At 39.3% G+C, this 10,374-nt stretch overlaps 1 protein-coding gene across 3 annotated transcripts in view; it reads right to left on the bottom strand.

Annotated features, from left to right (window-relative positions):
* Nucleotides 1-7,313: 7,313 nt before the first annotated feature.
* MCCC2 (methylcrotonyl-CoA carboxylase subunit 2) overlaps nucleotides 7,314-10,374 on the bottom strand; it is a 61,530-nt gene continuing 58,469 nt past the window's right edge. For 2 of the 3 annotated variants that reach the window (XM_065874264.1, XM_065874265.1), the window contains one exon: nucleotides 7,662-7,779. In XM_065874264.1, coding sequence (XP_065730336.1) covers nucleotides 7,662-7,779 — 118 coding nt within the window. Of the gene's footprint in view, nucleotides 7,780-10,374 lie in introns of all 3 variants that reach the window. The other variant, XM_065874263.1, reaches the window with a different exon arrangement.

Here is a 10,374-nt window from a genome sequence, read left to right as displayed (position 1 = left end):
GAAATACTCAAATAAATCAGTGTTCTTAAAAATAAAAAAACTGAGTTTCCCTTGTGGCAATTTAACACCCAATCCAGCCTCACTATTGACGGTGGTGGGGAAGTTACAACCCTCCTTTGAATGTTCTGAGTCTGAGGGTCAATACCTTCAGTTTACTTTTCTGTTTATATTATCTTTTTTATTTAGTGTCAGTGTTCCAGTGGTTTCATTTCTGAAAAGTCTTGTTTTTAGTGCAGGCAGTAAAGCTTTCACCAAGTTGGAAAATATAGAGGAATTTATTTTAACCTATGGCTTGCAGAACATGCTGCCAGTTAGTGTTTGTTGCTACAAGCTCTGGAGCCTGACGCTGGCAAATTTTTTTCAAAGATTGTTGGAAAACAGTAGGATGCCAGGATACCCCGGGCTCACAGAGTCCAGCAACCAGGTTAGTGCCAGGGAGCCCAGAGCAAGAATGAATGAACAGCCTCATCAACTCCACTGGAACAACTCAGGGCCAGTCGCCTTCCATCTTTGTCCCTCTGCTCAAGAGTCAAAGCACTGGAGAGAGTCAGCCTGGCCAAGCCTCGGTCATGTGTCCAGCTCTCGGCTAGGGACCAGGGCTCTCTGCTTGACATGCTCACCAAGATCGCACAGGAGAGGGGTAGTTCCCAAATGAGAATGAAGGTGCAGAAGGAGCTGAAGGGGTACTAGGCAGGTGGAAAGACCCTCCCAAGTCAATGCCTCACTGCAAGAGGACAGGGGCCGAGTTCTGCTTATCTTTGCATCCCATCCCAAAGCCAGACACACAGTAAGCCTTCAGTAAGTGCTTGTTCATTTGAATAAAATCAACTCTGACCAAAAAAAAGCTGACAAAGCTGAAGAATGCATCATCATCCTGCTAAATGTGCTCCACCATGAGTCTCACCAAGCCAGCTAGTGCATACACTTACGTGTAGAATTTAAAAAGTCCTTAGCACGCCCTTTTTGTTTTCCCCTCCAGCTTCACTTCTAGTAAGTAGTTCTGGTCATGTTTTCTCTTCAGAATGTTCTCCATTAAATCCCCACCTTCTACGACCTTCCCTTCCCTCAAATCCTCACCTCCTCTGCCCACTTGCCCTATCACTGGCAGAGATAAAGGGGACAAGAGGAGGTGGAAAGAAAACTTGGGCCTCTGGAAAAAGAAAGAAAACTGATTTTGGTCCCCTGCCATCTTCCCCAAGTTCACACAACTTTTTAGTAGCAGAACTAGGACTGAACTGGTTTTCTCCCAGTTCTTCTCAGTCTAGTGTTCTTTCCACGACCACGACGCCTCCCATGCATTTATGCTGAGCCTTCACAACTTGTTACTGATGTGACATTGTCACCTAGACACAATTTTTTAAAATTAAAGGAAACACTCGGTTTGTAAACCATTTAATTCTACTAGAAGCTGTTTCAGTATCTGAAAGCACCAGGGTCATCATTATACCCAGCAGGACTTGTACCATAAATGTACATTTATAGAGCACAATTTAGCAACATGCCTTAAAGGTCTACATACACTTTTGGGAACTTGTACTAACAAAATAATCACAGCCATATAGAGAAACTACAAGATATTTGTTGCAGCATTATCTATAATAGTGGGAAACCAGAAACAACCTAAGTATCCAACAATAAGGGAGTGGTTAAATCAAACAGGGCATCTATACAATGTAATATCATGTAACAACAAAATTATTGTAGAGGAAATATTAAATGACATGAAAACATGTCAACACATTTATACTACATTAAGTGAAAATGCAGATTACAGAATAACCTTTTTGCGAAAAAAATTCCTACAGATAGAAAAAAGAGAATAGTATACAAGAAAATATTAATAGCCGTTATCTCTAGGTGGTGAAATTACAGAGAATTTTCACTTTATTTTCTTCAGTCTCTAAATTTTTTACAAATAACATTGTTGGATTTTTAATTATAAATAATTTTGCAACAAAAGTTATTTTAAATTATCCTACAGCTATAGGAATGTGATGGATAGAGCTATGGTTGAAAATGTCAAGTACATCTTCTACAGAAACCTCTTGATACTAGTCCGAGTTCTCCAAAATTCTATGTGTTCACATCTTAAAATTAATATCTGCTCAATTACACATTAAAAAAAATGTCTTTTCTCCAGCTTACTTCTGACAAGTAGTTTGGTCACGTTTTCTCTTCAATAAGTTCTCCATTAAATCCCCACCTTCTAAGACCTTGTCCACTCTCAGACACTCCTCTCCATTAACATAAGCTCAAACCTGTGATTTGGGTCATCTTTGTGAAAGAAAAAGCTTCCAGACATACTGAAACGCTGGCCGCAACAGAAAATCAAATTACCCCGCCTTATGGTAAATTCTCCTCTTGAGTCAATTACATAGCTCTCTAGAATGTTAATGCATATCATGTGTTTGATATCATATTGAAATCTATATTAAAATTTACACATCAGGCAGACAGCCTCTAGAAGCTGAAATCAGCAAGGAATTAGATTTTCCCCTCAAAGCCTCAGAAGGAATGCAGCCCTGCTATTTTGATTTTAGACTTCTGATCTCCAGAACTGTAAGAGAATAATTCTGTTTTAAGCCACTAAAAAGCTACAAAGCAAGGCTTCCCTGGTGGCGCAGTGGTTAAGAATCCGCCTGCCAATGCAGGGAACGCGGGTTCTAGCCCTGGTCCAGGAAGATACCACACGCTGCGAAGCAATTAAGCCCGTGCGCCACAACTACTGAGCCTGCGCTATAGAGCCTGCGCGCCACAACTACTAAGCCCGTGCGCCTAGAGCCCGTGCTCTGTAACAAAAGAAGCCATCGCAATGAGAAGTCTGCGCACCGCAATGAAGAGTAACCCCCGCTCACCACAACTAGAGAAAGCCCATGCGCAGCAATGAAGACCCAATGCAGCCAAAAATTTAAAAATGAAATAATTTTTTTTTAAAAAAAGAAAGCTACAAAGCAGCTATCTGGAATACTGGATTGTAAGAATTATCAACACCTGATGTGTAACATCAGTACTCAGTCCATGATAGTGAGTTACAGAGAGGGCAACCATACATCCCAGGCTGCCTGATCAGTCCTGGCTCACACCTGTTTCCCAGTGTAATTATTAGCAGTAGGGCCCTTTCACTCTCAAGCGGCCCAGAGTGCATGGTCAATTATACAGTCACGTTGATTATAAGTCTCCTCATCTGGAATGCACATTTGCCTACAAAGGTCAAAGGCAGACAGAAATTTCATTTAGCTACAAGAACAACTTTATCCTTAGCATCCTGATTCCAGATACAAGAGAATCCGAGGCACATGAAATAATAAATTATTTTTAAGTGTTTGTCGAAAGGCTTTATTTCAAAACAAAAAAAACCAATGTCATCATTATTAGTTGTATTTAATTTGTACCATTTATAAATGTTATAAATGACAGGAGACCATAAGTATCTAGTTCATTTTCTTGCCGTTTTTCTAAATACTGAATTTCAGAGCCAATCTTTAGAGATCCAGTTTTGATCAGGACAGTCAACAATCACCCTTCCAGAACACCATGATCAATACATTTTACAACTAACAAGAACTATGTGGTCTCCCCTCCCAAAAGTCTTATTAATGAAATCATTCAAAAACCTGCTCTTGCCCCTGTAAATGTAATATACAGCCTCTAGTCATGCCTTGCACGTAACCATGCATGTTTGGTAAATGATCAGTTTTTCACTTGCACAGTCAATAGTGCCTTCTGCTAGTGTGACAAATTCTCATTTGAAAACATTTTTCTTGAAAACTGAAAAATAGAAGTAATTTTGTCTCTTTTTCATTCTGTAAGCACCCAGAAGGGCTAATTTAGAGACTAATTAGCTGTACATTTCTCAAAATTCTAAGTTACGCATATTATCCTGGCTGAAATTATTTTTAATAACTAAAATGTTTTAAAAATTCTCATTAAAAAAGTTAGTAGTTACGTGAGGTGATGGATGTGCTAAGTAACCATACTGTGGTAATTACTTCACAATATATGTGTACCAAGTCATCACAGTGTATACCTTACAGCTACATAATGGTGAATGCCAATTCTATGTAAATAAAGCCGGAAGGGCAGACAAAATGTTTTGTAAAATTTTACAAATGTTTTGTATCAGATAAAACATACAAAATAATTGAATTAATTTAAGCGTGGTGCCAGTGATGACCGTAATTTTTCCTAAAGAGAGAAAGGTAAAAACACTCCTAAAATATCCATGAATCTTTGACTTGTGGATGGTTACTACCCATGGAATACCAACTAGTCTTGATAAATCATTTTGATTTCTGACCTGGTTGTAAATGTTAACCGAAATTTTAATATAATTTACTATTTAAAAATACTCACTGTGTTCCTTTGTTGGTTGGCAAACTAGCCGCCATATGCGCAGGGCTAGGAGAGCTGAGGAAAGAGGCAGCCGCTCCAGTTTGGGAGGTGGCAGGTTTAATAAGACAGGGAACTCACAAACGAGGCTTGGCGGTGGCAGCCGCAAGACGAGGTCTCCCCGCCCGCCAGCCAGAATCTTCAGTTTATATAGAGGCCTTATCGGGGTTCAGTCGCGTATTTAGTCCAGGTGGTCTCAGCAACACCTTACTCTCTCAAGGCTTCCTCCTGCAAGCTACGGAGATGGAATGCCGTAGGGGAGAGGGGGACGAGCCAACGATTGACTGGCTGGTTCCGGGTCAGGGGTCATCTAGCGGGTCAGGGGTCAACCTGCAGTCACATCCTCCCCATGACCTCCTCAAACATTCTTCTGAAAATGCAACTTACCCCTGAATTATGATCTTCTATCTATATACTTCTCAAAAAACTAAGCTGAGGCCTTCCCTGGTGGCGCAGTGGTTGAGAGTCCGCCTGCCGATGCAGGGGGACGCAGGTTCGTGCCCCGGTCCGGGAAGATCCCACATGCCGCGGAGCGGCTGGGCCCGTGAGCCATGGCCGCTGAGCTTGCGCGTCTGGAGCCTGTGCTCCGCAACGGGAGAGGCCACAACAGTGACAGGCCCGCGTACAGAAAAAAAAAAAAACTAAACTGACTTCTGATACACACTGCAGCCTAAACTGAACATCACACACAAATGTTTGAAATATTAATTTTATTAGGAAAGCATTTGATAGTTGTTTTAGATCGTATAATCAATCACTTTATTTTAAAATGATGTGGCCTGAGGATACAATTAAAATATGGACTTTTCATTCATTCAACAAATATTTGAGCATCTACAAGTGCCAGGCATTGGAGATACAGGCCAAACAGGAGGATCCCTGCTCTCACAGAGCTTACATTCTAGCAGGAGGACAATATTAAAGAAATGTTTATACTTCTTATAAACATATAAGACAGAAAAAGTGACAGAGGAAGAAGATGGTGCTCTACAAGGGCACACAACAGGTGTCTAACCCAGCCCAGGGAAATCACAGAGACAAAAGATAGGTGTTTAAGTAGAAGGGAGAAGAGAACAGTTCAGGCACAGGGAACCTCGTAGACTCTAAGGGGGCAAGGACTTCGTAGGTTTAAGGAACTGGAAGAAGTCTAGAATGGGTGGAGCACCCAGTGTGAAAAGAGGAGTCAGGGAGATGAGACTGAAGAGCTGAGGATCAAGATCCATGGAGGCCATTAGGGATTTGGCACTTCAGGGAACCAGTGAAAGAAGTAAGGAAGGAAGCAGCATGACAGATGTGCACCTTAGAATGGCCATTCTAATTCCAGAGTGATGGAGAGATTGGACTAGCTAAGACTGGATGCAGGTAGACCCCTTCTAAGGCCTGCATAAAAGACAAAAATAGTAGGGGAATTCAAGAGACAGCTAGGAGGCAAAATGAACAGAACTTGATGATTGAGTCTGAGGTTCCTGAGAACTGTTAGATAGACAGGTCTGGAGCTCAGGGGAGAACTATGTTAAGAACTGTCAACACAGGAATCATCCCCATTCAGATGGCAACTAAAACCATACGAAGGGCTGAAATGGCCCAGCGAGAATTAATCAAGCCATGTAAAACACATACATTCAAGGAGGAGGAGGAATAGAATTCAGCCATAAAAAAGAATGAAATCTTGCCATTTGCAACAGCACGGATGGACCTTGAGGTCACTATGTTAAGTGAAGTAAGTCAGACAGAGAAAGACAAACACCATAAGATCTCACTTAGATGTGGAATCTAAAAAACAAAACAAACAAAGCAAAACAGAAAACCAAGCTTATAGATACAAAGAACAGATTGGTGTTTGCCAGAAAGGAGAGGGGCATGGGGTGGACAGAATGAGTGTAGGGGGTCAAAAGGTACAAGCTTCCAGCTTGTCCTGGGGATGTAACGTACAGCATGGCGACTATAGTTAATACTGTACTGCATATTTGTAAGTTGCTAAGCGAGTAAATCTTAAAAGTCCTCATCACAGGAAAAAAAAAGAAAAGTCTGTAACTGTGCTTGATGATGGATGGTAACTAGACTTATTTTCGTGATCATCTGCAGTGTATATAAATATTGAATCATTATGTTGTACACCTGAAACTAATATAATGTTATATTCAATTATATCTCAATTAAAAAAAAAGGAAAAAGGAAATGTGCCAGTGGTAGGGAGAAGAGAGAATGGGGAGTTATTGTTTAATAATAGAGTTTCAATTTGGGATGATGAAAAGCTCTGGAGATGGATGGTGGCAATGTAAATGTACTTAATGTCACAGAACTGCACACAAAAAAGTGGTTAAAATGGTACACTTTATGTTATGTATATTTTACCACAATTATTATTTTAATAAGAATAATTAAACAATAAGGAGATACTTTTGTGCTATTTGTATCTTTCAGAGTAAGAATGCATTCACAAAAAAAAAAAAAAGAATGCATTCACATATGACTAATGAAAAATCAAGACAAATGGTAAAGGGAAGGAAGAATGAGCAGAGGAAGTGGGGCCTGCAAAGGAAACTGAACAAGAATGGCCACAGAGGCTGGTGGAAAACCTAGAGTGTTACAGCAATGGAAGCTAAGGACAGAATTTCTAGGAGGAAGTGTTTGACTGATTTGAATGTGCCAGAGAATTAAATCAGGTAAAATCGGAAAAGGACCCACTGGTTTCAGGAACATGGAGGTCAGTGGTGACCGTGGAGAGGGCTGTTGGCAGTAGAAGCCAGAAAACGAGAGGGTGAGGAGAGAACGGGTAGGAAACAGAGCGCGGAGTGCAGACAAGAAGTCTGACAACTATGGAGAGGAGGACGGTGGTGGCTGGAGGGAAAAGTAACAGATGTTTATTTTTAAAAGTACATTAAAATATCACCATGCATAATCTGCAACGTGATCAGTTCAGTGGAAATACAACTTTATGTTAAAAATCTCAACAATACCTGGAATTTACAGATTACAGAACTTTTCATAGTACTTATGGCTTAGAAAGGATAACTCTAAGTTATTCTCTTCCTTTTCAGGGCGGTAAAGCTGAGCCATAGAAAAATTTCTCTAAGAGAATTTACAAGGAATTGAGCTGCATCAAATAAATATCTTCACTGATTCTTTTTTTAAAGGTAGAAAAGTATAATGCACTGTGTTAAGAAAACCATTTTACTGTAATAGCCGCATATTGAAAAAGTCTAAAATTTTAAGGCTACTAATTTATTAATTTTTGGTACATGTCCAACGGAAGATGCTTTATATTCCAATTACATCCTCAAGATACCGAAGTTAGTCTTCTGGATGGGTGCGTTGAGGGCTGCACTAAGACTGAGACCCAGGACCAGCCTGGTGTCCACTGGATCGATAATCCCATCATCCCACAGCCTGACAAAAGAACAAAAACCGAGTGATTAGGAGTCCACCACCAAACCACCATTTATACACCCTATGGCCAAAAATGCTGAGGAGGTTTTCCTTCAGGTAATATGTGGATCTACTGATTAGCTACTATAATCTCGCAATGGAAACAATGTTCAAGAGGGGAATAAAGAGAGAAAGAAAAATAACATGACTCTTACACAGCTTTAGGAACAGCTTACTACAAGGAACTTCAAAATAAACCCTGGCTTTATTTATTTCAGGAAAAGCTTTCCTGTCCCTCCTCCGCCCACACAAACATACAAGTCAAGTTGATATATTACTGTTATTATTATGAAGAACCACATAAACCAAGGTAACAGTCTCCAACCAAAGTCCCTATTAGAAAAGGTATATTCCCCCAAACTCTTAAGAAACTAGGAAAATTACTGAATACACTTCAGTACATTTTATTAATAAAATAAATACCTTCATATGTAGTTCTTTATTTTTTGCTACAATAGGAAAAACAAGTAATGGCTTTAAACTGCTTTCAGAAGAAACTCAAGTAGAAATCTTAGTTTGCTTTTCATGGACAACCTCACATTTATAAAAAAAAATGAGTAAGAAATATTGTTTTTTAAAGGTCATTAGTGGATGGTAGTTTTGCTTTCTTTAAACAAACTGCCTTCAGTATCTGGACATAGCATCAATTATTAAACCATACTTACATCGACAGACCATGAATGAAATCATTGCTCATAAAATATTCATAATAGGGATCTTAAAGTATCAACAGCCAAAAAAAAAAATATATTACTCTTGTAGTTTGTAACCCGGTCAATTGATTACACTCCCTTCTGAAGCCTACAGCAGAGTAATATAGCAAGCACGATGGTGCGGGGCTGTTCCAGGTAAGAGGCCCTAATCAAATGTCTGGAAAAGTTTGATTATAAAAACAACTGAGCAGAAGAAAATCAGCATGCTGTACATGCAGCATGTAAGGATTAAGAAAAACATAGGAGGTTACAGTACTGTACAGATGATGAAAGAGCTCTCCAAAAAGACAGGTCTAGCCATGTTAAAGCCCAAACAGACCACAGAATTTTATTGCTAAGCTGAGATTTATTAAACCAAAGGAAGGTGTCATAAAGTGGCTTGAAAATCCTTTCATCTTTGAAACAAAGTTGGTGTCTCCATGCCACCAACTGTTTCAACAGAAGGGTTAAACAAACATCTATAAATTAAAAGAAAAACCTTGTTTTTCAATATTAATTTCCAAAGATAAGTCTATCTGGGCCATATGCTCTCCTGTCTTGAATATAATCCACTAAAAACAATAATAATCTAAGTATGAAAATAATAAAGGATTCAGTCTTTCTTAAGAGATGACTTAGCCAGGGCTAAAAAACAAATTAATGGCTCACACAAAATATGCTATTTTTCAAAGTTTAATACTCTAACTGCCCTTGTGAATTTCAAAGTCTTATGTAAAAACAAACAAAAAACTATAGGTGAGCTTACAATGTATATTTTCTCTTTAACCTTTTATATGATTTTCTATTTCCTCTTTGCTTCTACTGGCTACTACGTAAGCCTATTTAAGTGATGGTAAAAAGAACGTTTATTTCTTAAATCAAAGACTACAAAATATTTTGTTCTTAATTAAGAGAATCAATGACCCACCACAGCAAAATATACCTGTACATTTGCTTGCAGAAATACATGTTAACAAGAAGAGAAACAGGCTTTTCAAAAATCCCAAATGGTATTAATTGAATTTTGAAACTAATTATGCTCTGAGAAATAAATATGTTCAATCTTTCCTGCCCCCCAACATCAGGAGCAGTGCCTGCCACAAAAGATGCATTTGAGGAACTGACATGGATTTTAACGTTTGATTTTCTTTTCCCCCTCCTCTCCAGTCTGCCTTCACAATAAATGGCATAAATCACAGCATAACCCAATTTTTAAAGGACACAAATAGTTATTTTCTTTTTTCCATCTGCCCAAGGGATAAAAGAAAAACATGAAGCTTCAATTATTCTTCAGAATGTAGAACATTGAAGTTGTTGAAAAAAGAGGTATGAAAGCACACGCATGTCTCCAACGGGGACAGCTGTGATAATTTATTACCTCATTTAAGTGGTGTAAGAAACAAACAGAATAAGAACCGCCATGGCGTGTGAGGTAGTTGCTTAGTGTTGACATGTGGATCCTGGCTATGAATAATCACCTTCTGAATGCACAAGCTCACTTGTTAACAAGTGTCAGTAAGTGTTCAACAATTTTCATCTTTAAACGGGGTAAAAACAAAATAATCAGAGAGGGGGATGACAGGAACCCATTACTGCAGAACTAATTCCTGAAAGTGACACAGCCAGGACTATATAATTCTCAACTTCCCAGCCCCAGTGCAGTCCACTTCTGGCCACAGTGCTCCTGCAGGCCTTGGACCACTTCAACTAGGAGCGGGATAAGGGAAGAGGGGTGGAGAGTGGCAGAATCAGACCAATAGTGATGGATCCAAAGCCCAGCCTGGGAGAAGGAGCAGCATTTCAGCAGTAAGCATTCCCATTATAGAAACAATAGTACAAACTTGTGTCCAAATATTATTTTTTG

Source organism: Phocoena phocoena, chromosome 3 (genome assembly GCF_963924675.1).
Source record: "Phocoena phocoena chromosome 3, mPhoPho1.1, whole genome shotgun sequence".
Taxonomy (NCBI): Eukaryota; Metazoa; Chordata; class Mammalia; order Artiodactyla; family Phocoenidae; genus Phocoena; species Phocoena phocoena.
The sequence above is the reverse complement of the archived record's forward strand: the minus strand, read 5'-3'. Positions and strand labels throughout refer to the sequence as shown.